Below are 19485 nucleotides of genomic sequence, written 5' to 3' on the forward strand. Positions count from 1 at the left end.
AAGCCTCCAGGAAAAATTGAGTGGGTTTTATTTGTTTTGTGGCTTCTCTGAAACTCCTGCAGTTTTATGTGGAGAGAGTAACACATCCCAACAAGCATATCCTGCCTGATATATTGTAACAACAAATTTTGTTTGTTCTGCCAAAAATGTGTTGTTCACATCTTTTTAGTTAGTGGAGAAAACTCATATATCTAAGGAACCACAATCTGGATCCTCTTTAAAGAAGTTGCCCTTTGAAGGGTAGAAATTTGTGTCTGCTCAAGATGTCACTGATAGTAATGGATTGAAGGAATCTCCCCCGAATTTCTCTCCCTACTCAGAAGTGAAGACATGAGGCACACAAAATCAAGCCTAGGATTTCACAAGTTGGACTCTTCTTAATTCTCTAATGGTTCTTTTGACCTTTATGTCAAACTGGAGAACTCATTTTTTTTTTCACCAGTGGCTGAACTATGCAATTGAAGTGATTTCAAACCTTAATAACAATAATAACTATTAGTGCCTTGCATCTTCTGATATCAAATTTCATTGTAAGCTGTAACAAAAGCCTTTGCCTTTTCTTATAAATGAGATAAGCCAAGGTTCAGCTAGATTTACAGCTGTATCTCTAGCTGGACAAAACTGAAGTACTTCTTCCAGCTGTAATAGGCTTTCAATGATTTTCATCAGCTGAAGAAAGGAGTTTCATTTCAGATAACACACAATGAGTCACTGCCTGAGTTCCACACTTCATCTCCCAGAAATTTTTTACTAGGCAATGCCCACGTTGACTGGACGTATTAAAATAGCAAGAATGACAATATTCTTGCAATATTTTGTAATGATCCTCCTTAACTTACCCCCAGAAAGTGTTTCATTGACTCTAAAAGCTCAGAAAACATTTGTCCTAGCTTAGATGCTCACCCAGGCAGTATCCTTTTAATTTGTACCAACACGAGCCACAAGTAATCATAATATTTACACCAGATTACTTTTTGCTTCTGTGTAAAAGGAATGAATTTGTGGAAAAATGGAGTCTTATTGCATTCTATAAGTCATTTTTCCTCGATGTGATAGTATTTGAAACAGGAAGAAATATGTGTACAACATTGAAAATCACATCTAAAGATGGCTGTCTAAAGAGAGGTTGTTAAATCTATATTTTGACATATAAATAAATTACATGATTCAGAAACACTAAGACTACAGCAGATCTGAAGGAAGAGGTAATTCATCTTTCAGATGAAGAACAAACTCAGGTCCTGGTTATTAACAACCTGATTATGGTTGTTAATGTTACTGAGCTCAGTACCGTTATTTACCTCTACATTCTAAGTAAATCCCAACACTATTAATCTTTCTGTGTACTTTCTGCTTGCCTGAGTTTTTCTGGCAGATTCAACCAAAAATATTTTTTATCAGTTATGGCCCAATTCGAAAATCTGATGTATGCATCCAAAAGTACTCTCACTGATTTGATTTGAAGCTACTCACATGTTGAATGTTTACAAGCACACACTTGGGGAATCGGAATCATACACTTTTGTATGGTGTTACCATGCTTCTAATTAGGAGCAGCTTTGTGTATAAGAAGGGATTATAAACTAATGTTAGATACTATGAAACAGTACATTAGTAACCATCTGATCTTCAATTATATGTAAAATCCTATTATCTAAGAAGTGTCATAGTCTTATGACATTTGTTAATTATGAAGATATTCCCCAGAGTGCCTCAAATAAGTGTGTGTCTGCTATTACAGTGCAATAACAAGTGTGACATACAAGCAGTCATCTGGGTTCCTTGTGAGGTGCTTATTTTATATATATACTGCTGAAAAACAATGGATGTTTTCCGAAAGAGGTAATCCTCACAAAGAGTAGTGTTTGCATCGGTGAAGAGTTATTTTACTAAAGTGGGCAAAAGTTTTTAACAGATAGGCAAGAGTCTTTCTCACATTCAAGCTATATTTTGCTGAAAACATATATCATGACTGAGTTGTTGTGAAGTTTCTTAGCTTTGTTTTAGGATGCTTACTTCAACTGTAATCTTTTCTACTTCATCTTTGACTACTTACAGAAAGCTCACTTCCCTAAGCACTTCTGATCTGTGGTATTTTAAATAATTAAAATTGTCTTGGCTATAGCACAATTAAATTGTCTTGGTTTTAATTAGATTCCTTGAGGGTTTTTTTTTTTTTATTAATTACTTTGCAACTTGAGGACAGCCTCATTGTGAACATTAATCTGAAAATCTCTGATGTGTTAAATAACATAAGGCAAAAAATACCTGTCAAGAAAAATCTCATCAAATTATATTTGCAGGCATTCTTATATCTTTCAGCAAGGTTAATATCAAGCAGCTTACCTTGTCATCCAGTTTCCGTGCACTGAAAGAAAGTTCAATGTAGTCGTCATTGCCAGACAATTCCTCAGCAATCACCTAAATGGAAAGCTACATTTGAGTTCTGCATGGTGTAATGGGAGGGGAGAAAGCTGACATTTTCCACCATGAAGACTGTAGACCCCATTAGGAAACTGAAGGGTGGTACGAGTTAATATGTTTCTCTTTGCACTCAGGAAGGGCTAAGAGCATTCTGTGAATCCCCTGCCCCTCTGAGGAGTGACCCTGGATCACTGTGTATCACCCTGATATGCTTTGTCTACCACCTGCCAATGGTCAGACATCAATGCCCATCAGAGATCCCTTTCCTCTGACTGAGCACTCTTCCACAAACAGGACAACAGAAAATTCCACAGCCTCACGATGTCCAAAGGGCAAAAAGAAAACTATAGAAGAGTTGTGTTATTTGGGTGTAAATCTAAATTACTTTCTCTCTGCTGAAGCAGAGAGACAACCTAAATGGAAAAAGGAGTGAAGTCACCTGTCATTAATTGCCATGAAAGGTACATTTACAATAGGAGAGTTGTCCTGGTATAGTTTTTCTGCAATAGCTACAGTGGCAAAACCCTTTATTGTAGACTGAGTCATGAGAAAGTAACACTGAAATAATGTAGTGGGATTCTTTCAGATGCTGTAAGCTATGCTGATAATGATGCCAGCCACTGTGCTGTGCAGTGTTAAAAGAATCCAACAAAACCAACCGAAATGGCCTTCCTGATGAAGCCATTAAAACACTTGAGTGGAGAGAAGGTAATAACCAAACCTGGGATATTTCAGCAAAACTTGTTCTTTGAAACAAAGCACATTGTGTTCTATTTGGCAGTTATAAAATCTTTCCCTGTTGTAAATATTCTCCTCAGAGATTAAATTGCCCAAATTCACCTATGTCCTGGGTATTTCATTCCTACATCCATGCACCTGGCAGCTTCATTAGCTCCCAAGCCAGGCTTAGACAGTCTCCACCACATGGACTCCAGGTTTTTTGTAAATAATTCTTCAAAGCAGCTGAAGTCTGCTGAGGTGAGAGCTTCAGTCAGAGCTTTGCAGTGTGGGATGCTTTTACTGCCCACATATGCAGCTCTCAGTAACCACCAGGCTGCCTACAACCTTCATAAACTTCAGTATCACTGGGATTTTTTATGACCCTTTTTTCTTTCACAGAAACTAAGCTGGGCTCTGCATTGAACGTAACTATAGTGAAGGTAAGGGGAGTGGAGACTGCAAAGGAGGCAGAAGAGGTGCTTGAACTGAAGTTGAGTCCAAGAAGGCAGGAGGAAAAGGTGTTTCCCCAAAGAATCTATTTGTTATATTTGTTTCTCATTACCCAAGTCAGTAATTAAAAGTCTAAATTAATTGGCAACAAAATAAATTAAGTAAAATTCCAAGTGGAGACTATTCTGGCTGTGACACCCCACAGCAGTAAACTGTGGTATTTCCTCATGCAAAATATTCCCATGCAGCCATGTAGGGGCACAGCTGCTTAATTGTGCACTAAATTACTATCACACAGGTATGTATGTGATGCTCCACATGTTCCAGGTAAATGTGAGCTTCCTGGAAATTTAGCTCATAGAGTCTCACACAACATTTCTCTTTAATGTATTCTGATGGTTTAGAAGTTCAGAAGCTGCAGATAATGAACAGTATTCCAGGATTTTCACATCAAGTTTCATAAATATTCTACACCGAAAATAATGAACCCTCTGTTATAAAGGTTGACAGATTCCAACTGGAGAAGATGGATGTGGTTCAGTTTTTATCTCACAGTCATATGATAAAATTGCATTGATGAGATGTTACACAGTCAAAAAGCTAATAAAATTCCAGCAAAACATGCTGAGACAGGAATTTTCAAAATCCTACCAAAATCCATTATTAGCTATACTGAACAAGTTAGGAAACTGGCATTTGTAGCTTCCATACTTGACAGACGGCTGATATGTACCCCAGGTCCATAAATAATGATACATAATCCATTCTGACTTACTCTGTTCAGACAGCAAACTTCTCACACAGTATTTTTTGTCTGAGTTCAGTTTTCTCCTATTTGAGTAAAGTGGACTTGCTCTTTAGTACCACCAGCTGGAAACCAAAAGAAGTAATTGAGGTCCCTGTTCCATGGTTATCATCCAATGTCAGGCCAGCAGGGACTATTAACTCATTTTCTCTCATCTTCTGTATATCACAGACCATTAATTTCTGCCAGAACACCCTAATAGCAAGCCTAATGATTTTAGCTGAATTGAGCATTTGTGTTTTAACAAGACTACAGTCCTTCACGTCCCTCATAAATCTGGGGATGCAGAACACCACAAGGATTGATGAGATGAAGTATGCCCAGAAAATCCCAGCAGGCAGACCACACCAGGTTATTTAGGGAGCAAAACTCTCTTCTCATTCTATTCAGCCAGAAGAGCAGGGAATTCCTTTCCAACCCCAGACCAGAGATGAGTTTCATCTTATTCACTTATGCAAATCCATTCCCAGGCAGGCACCAAGGAAGACATCTAAGAAAGAAAATTCCCTGGGCTCTCAGAATTCAGTATTTCTCACAGTCTGCTGTGGCTGGAGGCAGCAAAAAAATCCAAACAATCAAGCCTAAAGAAAGCCATCTGGCTAACTGCACATCAAGGAAAAAAGTCCTTCTCAACCCCATGAGGCAAGACAGCAGAGATCCCCAAAGCAGAATATTTTAGTATAGTCGTTGTCTTAAAGGAAAGCTGCATATGCCACAAGCATGCCAGGTTCAGTGCAGACAAGCTTGATCTCCAAAAGAAGACAGCAAAGAGAAAGATGAAAGAGATACCATCAATTCTAAGATTCCAAGGTACACATGGGGCTGCTCTGCCTATCCAGTCCACATCTGTACTACAACACAGGTAAAATACCTGATCTCACCCAGGTTCCGCATTTGATGCTGCTGGGTGCATATGTGTGTTTTCTGAGGTAGTTTGTTTTTTATTTAGAAAATGGAAAAAGCAGAAAGGCCAAGAAACATCAGATTCCTTCATGTGTCAAAGTGGGTCACAATGAATTTCTGAAGGTTCTAGAGCTTCAATTAAAAGTAATCGAGTAACACAGCTTTCTTGCTGCCACTGAAGCAGCTTACAACTAGTAGCAATAAATCCTGTGGCTTTTGTACAAAACATGTTATTTGCTGTCATTTCCTTACAGCAAGTATTTGTCAGGAACAGTACAAGTAATCTGTTAGATAAACAATTTAAATACATTTCTCTATCAAGTGTTGTTTGGGTGACTTAGCAGGATGCTTTGGGGGAGAATTAGTCACATTAGATGCTTCTAAATAATAGTAAAATAAGACTTACTGTTATAGATGATTTTCCTGCTGTGTTCCCATGTTTGAGTAAAGACTTGGAGAACTTCCTCTGAGAAACAATCTGCACAAAAATAAAAACAAAGAAAAAAAAAAAAGAGAATCCACAGTAAACACATGGTTTAGCATGATTTCATTCTTATGTTGCCTTCTCTTTTTTTTGAATCAAGTTAGTGTCTTAATTCACAACCAGAATACTAGCACACTAAGACCATAATGGAGAAAAGAAATTCTGGACAAACAGGAAGACAGGATCAAGCAGAATGGGAAGAACACAACTGAATGATCTGAACAGAATGGCAGAAACTGTACTACAGATTTTCCTCAGCTGTTACCATGATGGAAACAGGTGGACAGAACCAAGCTTTAAATGGACTCAAAAGACAGGAACAGGGAAGCTGTACACAGCAAATCTATCCAAAACCCATTTATTTTTATAGGAAATAGAAGTCCATTTCAAAGAGAAAGCATTTATTGTGTTTCAAAACATCAGCAACTCTAAATTCAGGACAGAAGCAAGCAATCTCCCCCACAGTTTTAGTTCCAAAATTGTCTCCTCTGCTTACAAAGTACCAGACCTCCCCTGAAATTCAGTATTCCAAATAAACTTCTCTATTGACCAATCTATAAATGTACTTCAAAGAAAATGGTATCAGAGTGACACTGAGAAAAAATGTTATTTTCTGTATCAATAACTATTAAATTGCCCTAACAATCTTGGAAGATTCAAAACTAGATGAGTAAAATATTGGAAAAGGAAAAAAAAAAATCTTACAATATGCATAATTAGTAAGATAGTGATGTCCCAGTATATTAGGTCCAGCCTCTCTGTAAATTAAATGCTCCCTGCAGTCTGAGAAAATTAGAGTTGTTCAGCCTGAAGAAGTGAAGGCTCCAGGGAGACCTTATAGCATCCTTCCAGTACCTGAAGGGGGCCTACAGAAATCTGGAAAGGGAATTTTCACAAGGGTGTATAGTGACAGGAAGAGGGGTATTGGTTTTAAACCACAAGAGGGTAGATTTAGGTTAGATATTAGGAAGAAATTCTTTACCCTGAGGATGGTGAGACACTGGAACTTGTTTCCCAGGAAGTTGGGTCTTCCCACTCCCTGGAAGTATTCAAGACCAGGTTGGATGGGGCTTTGAGCAACCTGATCTAGTGGGAGGTATCTCTGTCCACAGGAGTTGGAACTGGATTATCTTTAAGGTTCCTTCCAACCCAAACCAATCTATGAATCTATAATTTAATTTCGAATTGGAAAACCTCAAAATGTAAGCATATGTAGACATTAACACCAAACACCACTTAGAGTTCACAATTGGTATTATTTTTAACATGACAATACTGCAGCTGGATCACAGTGGACCAGGAGCTGTGCAGACACTGACCAAAAGATTGCTTCTGCCCCCCAAAAAACCTTAAACTCTGGAATGTAGCTTTAATACTAGAAACAGTTCTTTCTTACATCCAACAATACCTGGAGAATTTCATCTAGCTGGCTAATATGTAAAACTACAAGTACAATGATCCTCAAATAGAAATTGTTAGCAAAGTATGCAGAAGTAATAGTCATAAAAGACAGGTAATAATCAAGGGAAAAGAATGTTCCCAGGCCCTTCTGTGGAGTCCTGGGCATCACAGATATTTCACTGATAGGTAATGGCCAGAGCTGGAGCAGTGTGAGTAATATGAAGTCATGGTCATCTAAAAAAGTGCTGTGAGATAAGTGTGAGCAGGATGTAAATTTCAGTCTGACATCATCATGGGAAAACATGCACACCCTGCCCATTAATTTGCTCTATTGAACAGAGGAGTGAAAACAGCACCTCAGATTACACACAGCTACTGTCATAACAGAGAGAGCAGGACAAAAGCAAGTCTTAAATGGGCTTTCAATGTGAGATAGGAGAACCACCACAGGGCTGGATCATAGGCTTGTCAAAGGGCTAGACAGGACATCCAGAAGCACTTTGTCCAGCTTCTGTGCACTATTGCAGGACCAGCTACACCTGGGGAAGCTATACCTGACAGATGTGTGTCTCATTAGTTCTTAAAGATATCCAGAGCTACAGGGAAACAATTTCCTCTAGCAATTTATTATGGTACTCATTATCCTGACTGTAAATGTGTTTTCATAACAGCTAACCCTATTCTCTGCAGTTTAAGCCAATTATTTCTGTCTAATGCACCATGAATAAGTAAGACAATGTTTTTTCCCTTCTTCTTTCAGGCAATCTTTAAATCTTAAGACTAATAACAACTCACCAGTCTTCTTTAGACTACAGAACCCAAGGTAGTCCTGTGGTTCCTTTTTCGACCAAATTTTCTAGCCCTCAAACTGTTCTCTTTGCTCTCTTCTGAGCTCTCTCAGACTGGCCCACATCATACTTTTAGAATACAAAAATTGAATATAATAATCCAGATCTTTCCAATGCAAGAAAACCTTCTCTTGCCTTGCAAGCTATGCTGCTGATATACTCCAGAATTGCATCGGACTAATTTTAAAAACAACATGGTACTGTTCACAGATGTTCATTTTACAACCATTTCAGATTGCCAGATGTTTCTTACCTTGAATTTTTGCAGCTGGCTATTACTTAAGTGAATAATTTAACACTTGTTCTTTTGGGACTGCCTTCCATAAACCAGCCTGCTGCCCTGATTTCACTCACTTTTACAAACTTTTGGATTTCACCACTAATATTGGTCAGCGGCAAAACCAGACAGGACTACAGGTAAGATGACCAATACTGCCAGGATTTAGATGTCCTTTTTCTTCCCTAGGACCTTTGTAAAGATTGATTGCTGTGACCCTTTAAGTTACCCACCCATACCTCTGTTTTCTTTCCAGCTCAACAGGTTAAAGCAAAAATCATTGTGTTTCTGTGAACTTCAAGGTGCAATTTATAAAAACCTTGTTTTAGATTCCCAAATAAAGGGTAATACAAAAATACAACAGATCATTCTTAACATCCCATTAAACCATGGGTTCTTTACCAACCAGACAGCGAATTACAGCAGCTGGGGAGTAGGGCCTTTTTAACTTTTTGACCTTTCCTGCTTCCCTGAGATGCACAGACAACTTTGTAAAACACACTATGTTCTTCCAAAGAAAGTTGTGATTACTGTGTACCAGGAACCATTTCAGTTATGTTACATTATACATATATATATATATATCCCTGGTATGAGACAGAACTTGAAGGGGAACCTGTCCTTCAGCTAGGCTCCTTTAGTAACAGCAGGAACTCTCTCTCTGAAACAACCAAATTCCTACAGCTCCCTTTCCTGCTTTGGAAAGCATTTCAGCTCTCCAGAGGCACTGGACTGTCAAAAGCTTGAAGCTCAGGAGTTCCCATGCAGGTGGCAGATAGCTCACAATTCCAGGGAAGATAATTTATTCTGACATTCCCTTTAGTAGATAGCATTAGCAAGACTTGCTCTCTAAGCCATTAGCAACGTTGTGACACAGTAAGCACTTTGCATATGTAAATATGTGTGGTGGCTGCAATCATTTACCAGTTGTTAATTAAGCGGCCAGTAAAATGAATCTTCCATCTGGCAACAATGTGCCAACATCTTTCCCTCAAACTGTAATTAGCAATCTGAGATCAGCAGATGACCACTGCAGTAACAGAATCTTATTTCCTTAGCTGTAAATGGTCCCTTTTTCATGAACTGGACAATAAGCTGCTCTCATTGGTTAAAGAACCACTTCTAAAGAAGCTGCCATCAATTTTGTGTCATATTTATTGTTTATATGTCAGCAGAAATCATCATCTGAACACCATCATAAAAAGCATTTGCTGACCTGACTGCTAGACAGCAAGTCCTAAATAAAAATAACTGAGGGCCTAGAAAGAACTTGTCCAAGTTGAGAGTTACAGAGATGACTGAACTTGCAAAATGGCTTATGAGGTAATTAATGGCAAAGCTTCCACTTGTCAATCTCTGGTTTGACTCTTACTTCAAAACCTTGTAGGTCAAAACTTCAACATCAGAGAAAAAGGTGTTTTGTCCAAAATTGATGTGAAGAAGTGCAGAAAGTAAATGTTTCCCTTCTAAAACCCAGGTAGGAGAATCCAGTTCAGACCTAGTAAACCCCATTCCATTTTCAGAGCTTCTTTTTTCATGAACATTTTATTAGAAGCATGACCTACCGGTAAACAAAAGGATGTAGAAGTGAAGAAAAAGATGTCAGAGATTTTAGAGGTGAGGCTAAGAGTGACTCAGCAAGTTACATTTATTTGCAGCTACAACCACATAGAAACTAGTGCCCAGTTTTGGTCTGAGACAGACACCTGTCCTACTGAATAGGTTTGCAAGAGGTGGGAAAAGGAACAGAATGGTTCAGAGAGGGAGGATATGCATATGAAGTGATTCCTGTTGAGATGACTGCAGAATTTATAAACAGAAAATCTCAGTTAGATTCCTGGTCTGCAGTGCTAAGGCATATCAGCTCTGTGACAAAATGAGGATGTGGAATTCCCTTGAAGATGATCTAAATTTACCTTATTACATACAAGATCAAATACGTTAAGGATAGGTCTGAACAGATGCTCAATACTGCTGTAATTTAACCTGGATTCCCATGTTGCCCTTTGATAATATTTCCAATTTAAAATATATAAAAGGCGCTTTTTTGGGTTGGGTTTTTTTTTCTCCTCTTTTTAATTTTAAAAGTACAACCAGATCCAACACTTGGGATAAAAACACCAAAGCACTGACACCAGCTCTGTACAATTCATTGCTCAGCAGTCACTCCTAGACTGATGAAGGTTTGCTCTCTCCTGTGTCTGAGTCACAACTAATCAGCTCTGGGTAAGATAAGGTATGAGATGTACGGATCCATTTAACCTGGGCTGTGTAGCAACCTTTTAAAATATATTTCATCTATGTGGTCTTTCCCTAACCAAATATAGGAATAACTTTCAGTAATACCATTCAGAATTCCTAATGCTTATGAATCACACCAATCAGAAAATTTCAATACGGCTTTTTAAACCAGTGATTTAGCACTGGCAGGAACAGATAAACCTCTTATATCACACTGAGAAGTCCTGTTTATATTGACAACTTGGGCGGGTTCATATTCCTTCAACAGCATGGACTCAGTTTTGCAAGGTGCTACCCTGAGCCAGAGGTCTGATGGTCACACTCCACATTTCCTCTGGAATCAGAGAGCTGTGTGAAGTTTGTTTACTTGTCTCAATTAAATAGACTTATGCAATACCCAGCTCTGGGTATTACATCAATATTTTGTTACAGGCTTTTTAAAACATCTATGGACAATGGCCATGCACCCTTTCCTAACGGTGGGCTATGACACTTGGCATTTACTATTTCTTGGGACAGTCATAGAACCATAAAGTGATTTGGATTAGAAAAGACCCTAAAGATAACCCAGTTCCAGCCTCCCTGCATGGGCAGGGTTGCTCAAATCCCCAAGCAATCTGGCCTTGAACACTTCCAGCAAGGGGCCATGCACAACTTCTCTGGAAAACCTGTTCCAATGTCTCCCTGTTCTCCTCCCACCCTCATAGAAAAGAATTTATTCCTAATGTCTAACCTAAATCTACCCTTTTTCAGCTTAAAACTGTTCCCTTATGTCCTGTCGCTATGTGTCCTTGTGAATAGTCCCTCCCCAGCTTTCCTGTAGGCCCCTTCAGGTACTGCAAGGCTTCTCTAAGGTCTCCCTGGAGCCTTCCCTTCTCCATGCTGACCAACCCCAATTCTCTCAGCCTGCCTTCATAGGAGAGGTGCTCCAGCCATCTGATCATCTTTATGGCCCTCTTCTAGACTCATTCCAGGAGTTCAATGTCCTTCCTGTGTTGGAAGTTCCAGAACTGGACTATTGAACAGACTCCAGGTAGGGTCTCTCAAGAGAGCAGAGGGGGAGAACCTCCCTTGACTTTCTGTCTGTTCTTCTTTTGATGCAGCCCAGGATATGTTTGGCTTTCTGAGCTGCTAGCACACATCACTGGCTCGTGTTGAGCTTCTCACGAACCAACCACTCCAAGTCCTTTTTCTCAGGCCTGTTCACCCAGCCTGCAATTGTGCTTGGGATTGACCCAGACCGAATGCAGGACCATGCACTTGGCTTTATTAAACTTCAGAAGGTTGGAATGGGTCCACCTCTTGAGCCTGTCAAGGTCCCTCTGGATGGCCTCCCTTGCTTCCAGCATGCCAACCACACCACACAGCTTGGTGTCATCATCAGACTTGCTAAGGGTGCACTCAAGCCCACTGTCCATGTCACTGACAAAGATGTTAAACTCCCAGTACTGACTCTTGATGAACACCACTCATCACTAGCTCAATGTCCAAATGGAGACCACTGACCACAGCTCTTTGGGTGCAATCATCCAGCCAGTTCCTTACCTACTACCAAGTGGTCAAAAACACGTGAACAGATATGTTAACACTGGCCTCTGTTTTTTATAGACTCAAGACTGGGCAAATACTCTGGCTAGTGACGTGTAAGTCTATGCAACTTATCTTTGTGGTTACAAAACTTGAAGATTAGGATAATTTTTTAACCAACTCTTTCAAGTGCTCACAATCTTTCCTCAGACTGTCCTCTTCTGCCCATTGAGCCTTCTTACAGGAACACCAAATGCAGTTATACAGCCAGGTCAGACACAAATTTCCCTCCATGGTACATAACTCCAAGAAGTCTTTGTATCTCTTCCTTGCCAGGTGGGATAATCAGTCAAATAGCTTTAGTTGAACAATAATTTCCCAGCACCTCTATGTTAATTCTTCTCCTAGATGTGTCATTCCTGTTTAAAGGACTTGCACAGCTGCTTAACTTTATTCTAGCAGATGTAACTATTTACAGGGCTGCAAACAGCACCTATTCACATTTTACTAGCGTTTTTCCCTTGATCCAAATGCCTTTTGCACAGGCTGAATTTTCACCACCAAATACATTCACTTGCCTAGCACAGAGCTCTTGGTGCTTCACATATACAGCCTCAAGTCTGGAGAAGCAATCTCCCACCAAACACCAGTGGTACACAAATAAACAGAGCATTTTTCCAACAGCTGTCACTAGAACTATGTTGATATGTCAAGCAAAGTAAAGTAGCTGTCATCCTCTTTCCAAAAATGTCTCTCTTGAACCTTTCATCAGCCGTTCCAAAAATCTGCAAATTCTTCTCTAGACATCTATCTGCCCTCCAGCAGATGTTTATCCATGATCAGCTCTGCAGTTTGATAGGGCTCCTAACTTGACAAGCATTACTTTTCCCTCCTCCCCTAGGCACTACTTCAATTTTATCTTTCCAAACTGCAGATGAACTACCTCTCTCACTGCAGAATGGCCACTGTAAGCTCTCAGGCTTGTGCCCATGGTTTTGGCAGCATGTTAGCTCATGCACCAGTGTCCACCTTAAGCCTCACAAACATACTGGTTGCTTTTGGACTGCTAACTCACACAATTTTAGCTGTGATACTACCTGCTGATCCTCTATTGAACCACTCTGAGCTAATCTTCCCCTATTTTTGCTCACACCATGCATGCACTTCCAAAGTGGCATATTTCACTCAGCTGTCAGCACTTCTTTTTTAAACATGGCACTACTTTGTTTACAAGAGTGTGTACACCTCCCTGTGCTGGTGTTTGTGATGCCAGCTAGGAAGCATATTTTGCTGAAACTGCATTTCTCTGTGGTATAATTATTTATGTTTCACAGTACCACAGCTCTGCTTCCTCATCCCTCCTTAAACTTCAAGAAAGGGCCAATTCTGCACCCTGTAGTCGTCCTTTCCATGTGTTTTGCCTTAGTTATCAGCTAGGATTTAAGATGGACTCATTTAATACCACAAAGTGACAAGACTGAGTCTGCAACCTTACATTAGCTTTCTGTACCTCCATTTCGTTTTTCTCAATTTAGAAATCTGAACAAAACGTGTTCCTTTCCAAAGAGGATTTTTCACATTCCTGTCACACAGCGAGATAGTTGTCCCTCTCCAGTTAAATGAACTAACAGCTACCAAAACATAAAATGCTTCAAACCCACTCTGTCTTACCTGTCACCTTCTTTGCTTGCACCCTACAGCTTGTAAAGCATGAATACTATTTAAGCCTCCTTGGGCTGTCTCCACATTTTTGGTGAAGAACCAGTGTGTCAGGTCTTTCAATAACTGTTCCTCCATCAAAGCGATAGTTAGATGGTTTTTTATTTGCTGGTACCACATAGTATTCAGCATTGTTTGGATTCAAAAAGTGAGACAAGTACTCGTGGGATTTCACCCCCCCCAGGTTCAGACTGCTCAGCCCTGTACAGCCATTTTCCCTTATGAAGCAACAGTTGACCTTAATGAGTTTTTCAGAGCCTCCTGAAGTTATGGTTTTTTTCATTGTTTGCTACAGAATGTGCTAAAATGCACTGCTAGCCTAACCTAAAGCATCTTGTATCTGAGTTCTGTTCCTTTATTTATAAGCCATTGCTTTCTTGCCAAGCTGGGGCAGAGATTTAACACATAAAATTAAAATTACTTGACTGTGTTTCCAAAATAACTTTCATCCTTGGTGTATAGCAACAGAAGGATTCTGTGAAATATAAAAAACTCAGGACATAACCATCGCAAAAGTATTTAGCATTTACCTGCTTTCCTAAGCTCTGCCCTTTCTGTATGAAATTAAGTACAATCCCTAAAGCACCTTTTTCACAGCAATGAAATCTCTCAAATGAAGGACTGTAATACTTCCCTGATACTGCTCTAAGTAGAATGACACCCACCACAGTGTCTAGACAAATGACTGAAGATTTAATATCTGTAAAATGTATCCTGAAACTTGTTAATTAAAAGATTAGTGTGCTCTTACTATATTCCATTCAAGTAAAATACTGTAAGCTTCTAAACACCCACAAATAAGATGACTGACATTTTACCTGTGTGGGTAAATAATTTAAGCAAGGGTACTGAGGTAGTTTGAGGTAGTTCTAGCTCACAGCATAAAACGCATCTCTCCTTCATGCATTCATCCTTAGCCTGGTTTTTTTTTTTTGGTTTTTTTTTTTTTTTTTTTTGCAAAACAAGATTTGTACAGCTCTGAAATGCTTGTGTCTGTCTTGCTATTTATCCCCCAACCACTTCTGAACTCACTAAATAATTTCTATGGATGGGGTCAGACAGTCAAATATGCATCAAGCATGCTACATTTCAACACGAGAGACCAGGCAGCAGGTAGATGCCAGATGCCAAATGCTCTGCTCTCAGAAGAAAGGGTTTGGGGGATGAGTTTGTCCCTTCACAGATACCAAGAAATCCCTGCCCAGGGACAAGTTGAGATGTGTATGTCCATAATGAAAGAAATTTCCTTTTAACTGCTCACAGAGTTCTTGTTTCTTAGTAGAGACAGGTTTACTGCTATATGCATCCTTGCCATACATATGGTACTTTTTGTGCCATACTCACCCCTCTTCAAGATTTCTTTTTTTTCCTAAAGTATAGATCAGCTCACAGTCTATTTACAGCTGCATTACTTCTCTCCCTGCCTTTGTTATAAATATGTACCTGAAAACAGTCACTCAGAACACTGAGGAAATCACACACTTGTGATACCCCTATCACAAGAGGCAATAACATTGTTACAGGAAATAGTTCATCGATAGCATTGAGTTTAATTAGTATGTAGCATTGCAGCCTTTTTATAATAAATCATAATAGTAACTTGTTATAATTGCAAGCTAAATTTTAAATTACTTTTCTGAGGACTTCTACTGAAATTCATACAAAAAGATAAAGTATGTAAAAACAAAACAGTACAAACTGTACAAGTAATTCCATTAACTTTTACTGGCAAGTTCCATCAGGAACTGAAAATTTTACAGCTTCAGACATCATACTGCAATGGCAAACCAAGAGCTTTCTGGATATAACAGAGGTGTTTAAATACTTAGGAAAAGCCAGGGAGGGTGATGTGCTGATGATTTGCTTCTGCTCTGAGTCAGCCCTGATAGAAAATTACATTCATATCTAATAAAGTACATTATTCATGCCACTAATCAATTGAGCAACTTCATTTTCAAAGGCCAAGTATTTCAGGGTGTTTAGATACCTAAGGAGGCATACAGACACGTAATGAGATTTAGGAATTCAAATACCTTGAAAAAAAGGATCCTGTCTTTTGCACCATGGAAGCAGCCAACAGCCTATCAAACAAATATTCTCATACAGGCTACTTCAGTTTAATTATTTCAGGTAAAATCATGGCTCCTTTAGCCCTTCTCCAATTCAAGAACAAGGGGATTTGCAATGGCTGAAGCTGAACTAATAACTGGTCATCCTTTTCACGTGCATGATCTGCTAATGGCACATGTTATTAAAAGCACACAGAAAACAATACTGATTATTAAAAAGAAAGATTTTCAATATAATTCATACATAAATGCATGTATGGCAAATATTAGATCTCTAAATAATACCTGAAAGTGCTTTTGGCAGGAAAATATGTACATTTCTGCAGTTTTCTTTACTTGTTTCTTTACTTTTCTTTATTAGCTGAGCATGTAAAGGAGTTCTGAATTATAACAGTATTTTTAAACTTCTGTAAATTAAAGGAAACCAAACAAGAAATAGAATCACAAATATCAAAATGGCAGAGACCAGGCATGGTAAGTAATGGAAGAAAAGCCACAAAGTCCATTTGTACACTGCAGAGCTGGAATGGTCCACTGCATTTAAAAAATAACAACTTTACTGGTTCCTGTAATTTAATGATGTTGCATGCACAGCTGAGCAGTAAGCAAGGATGTCCTGGCAACATAGGTTTGCTTAGTGCTTGTCAGAAAATGATCATTCACTGAAATACTTTTGGTGAGTTCTGAAAGATCAGAGTGAGGCTTTTGGATGGAACTTTAGAGGAAAAAAGTGTTCCTAAGCCACATCCTCCTGATACTTATAATCCCTGTGTGCTAAGAAGTCAACTTTGGTCATTAAAAAGTTTGAGCTCCTACTGTACTAAATGACAAAATTCCAACATTTTATAAAGCTTGTGGAATACAAACCAGAACAATTCCAATAAAAGAACATTAGAGTGGATGAGAACACATGAAGGCACTAGCATTTAAATGAAAGAGAACTTGGGTTTGAGGTTTTACTATCCCAGCTGAATACCACAGAAATTAGGCTAACAAATTTCTGACACCGTTCACCTAAGATTTTTTTCCCATTGGTTTTTTTGATGGATAAATACCCCTGAAATTCACAAAAAAAAAAAAAAAAAAAAAAAATATAGTTAGCTCCTGCACCTCAAGACAATCAGTTCTGAGCAACCAAAAAAGCAACAGAAATACAAACCCATCAGTGATCTGATGGAGGTTCAGTTGGAAGTGAGAAGTCTGAGTGAGTGCCTAAACACTTCTCCTAGGGGTGGGGAAAAGGAAGGGGAAAAACAAAGGGGAAAAAGGAAGAATTTACTCTCCTTATTGCAGACAAGAACTGTAAAACCATAAGCAAGGATGAAGTGATTGATAGCACCTATAGGACCTGTAGGAAAGGAAGATGTCAGCTCTGTACAGTAGTACCCCTAAATGGCAGTTAAAATATTACTGCTTGTGATTTCACTGCTCATCATGTGATGGTTTGATTAGTTTTATGCAGTTACGCAGAAATTAACTGTAAAATGGAAAAATAATTTAAAAATGTTTTAAATTATGCATCTAAGACTACCATTTAACAATACCACCTCATTTGAATAATACAATAGGTTGGTTGGAGTACCCTAAATACTCTTGATGCAAAGTTCCTTAAGAAACTCCTATTTATAAGCTAATATAATTGAAGACTATATATTAACATTACACTGCTAATTGACAAAATTTTTTTTTCACTTTCAACTTCAGTACCTTCTCTAATATTTTAGGGCTTTCTTGATCTGACTGTCATTCTGATTGCACAGAGCAGATCCAACAACATTCTGCAATTGAGCACAACACCAGGACAATGAAGCTGGGAAACTGGAATGTTAAAAACAGCCTTTCTGAGTGGAAGGACTCATAGAATTATCACAGATTATTAGGCTGTAAGGGACCCTGAGGATCACCTGGTTCAGCCCTTCTAATATTAATGATTATGTGAGATGTCTCAGCTCCTTGTTGAGCTGAGACTTAAAACTTTCCAAAGTGGGGGAATCCACCACTTCCCCAGGGAGATGATTCCAACCCTCACAGTGAAAAATTTTCCTCTTGTGCTCAATAAGAATAGACTCTCATTACTTAAAAGGAAACAAAAAAATGTCTCCCAAAGCCCTGCACTAAGGCTACTCCCCCTCAAATCCTTCAAAAGATAATCAGCTATTGTTTTATTGGAAAGGGCAACTCCCGAGCATGATAGGCAAAACAAACCACTTTAAGAAAATGTCTCCATCAAGCACATTGACTTTTTCTTAATTACACTCAGCAGGCACCTATCCACAACGACTGGTTCTACTGCGTTTAAACACTGTGGCATATGAAATGCCTATTGACACATCTACTCTTCACTTCCAACTACAACTGACTGCCCGCTGCAGCAGTTACCAGGAGAGGCTCTTGTGGCAAGAGCAGCAGAAATAAGCCTTGCTGAAATCCCAGAGGAATGCCACTGGGCAGCATATGCTCACGATTTAACAGCCTACTGGTCCCTGCCCTTGTCACTCTCTTGGGACACAGATTTATTACACCAGTTTGGGAGGAGACTGTTAGTAATGAAACCTTCCAAAGAAATTCATTTCTCCATCGCTCACATCCGAGACCTCAGATTTCCAACAGGCTTCTATCTACTGGGTAGGCTGTGTGTACAGATTTAGCTGGATCAGAAGAACATGAAACTTGCTTGTCTCAGCTTCCTGCACAACCATGCTATTGCCTTTCCCAATATTTATTATTCCAACTGATTTTGGTTCAGTCAGGAGTATTACAGGATTCGGGCAAAACCACAGGTTTACTAAACAGCTGAATGATAATCTACAAACAGGTACAGGTAGCAGTGAATCTCTGATAGAGCAGCTGTTGCCTAGAACAGAGCAATAGAAGCTGACACTTTATGGGAAGTGAGGAGGGAGTCAATCTTTCAGACCATGCCTAAAAATCTGGAGCTTTCCTGGATGTCTCAGATAAAACCTACTTGCAATGGGGAAGTGTACAGATAGACAGGCATATAGCATCATACAAAATCATGTTTTATGCAGACATGGAAGTGATGTAGAGCAACAAATCAATGTCAAAATTATCTCAAGAAAAGCCACAGCTATGTTATTATCATTAAAAGTTGCAGTAATTACACCAAATAGCTAAGAATGAGTGTAAATTCTGTATGTACACCCTGTGCTGCAGGATTTTCAATACTGGACACCTCATAATGACTGCTTGGATGACAATTCCAGCACAAACATTTTGGGATTTAAAATCAGTTGAAGAATTCCATAAATTAAAAAAACTAGAGAGGAGGTAGGGTGGTAAAGAACCCATCAAAAAAGTATAAATATGAGATCAGGGTACTGAAAGCTACATTACTGTGAACAGATTTCACGCTGTTATTTTTTTCTTGGTTACCACTGAAATTAAACTACAGCCAACACAGCTGTGTGCTATTTTTAAAGATCAAATCATTATATACTCCTTTATGCTACAGGCAGCAGCAATGACATTTTTTCCCCTTCATTTTCAAGCCAATTAAGGCAGAACATAGTAATAACTTTTTTGGTTTTCACTTTTTTTGGCCTTATGGGCTAGCTTATTTTCATTGATTAAGGCCACAAAAATGTTTGTCAGAAAGA

The 19485-nt window shown here is 38.9% G+C and overlaps 1 protein-coding gene across 1 annotated transcript in view; it reads right to left on the minus strand.

Annotated features, from left to right (window-relative positions):
* Positions 1-19485, minus strand: part of CPNE4 (copine 4) — a 231835-nt gene that overhangs the window by 89467 nt on the left and 122883 nt on the right. Inside the window, exons 4-5 of the mRNA XM_071735821.1 lie at positions 5709-5780; positions 2347-2421 (exon numbers count right to left, since the gene is read on the minus strand). Coding sequence (XP_071591922.1) covers positions 2347-2421; positions 5709-5780 — 147 coding nt within the window. The remainder of the gene's footprint in view (positions 1-2346; positions 2422-5708; positions 5781-19485) is intronic.

The sequence above is a fragment of the Heliangelus exortis genome, chromosome 2, assembly GCF_036169615.1.
Source record: "Heliangelus exortis chromosome 2, bHelExo1.hap1, whole genome shotgun sequence".
Taxonomy (NCBI): Eukaryota; Metazoa; Chordata; class Aves; order Apodiformes; family Trochilidae; genus Heliangelus; species Heliangelus exortis.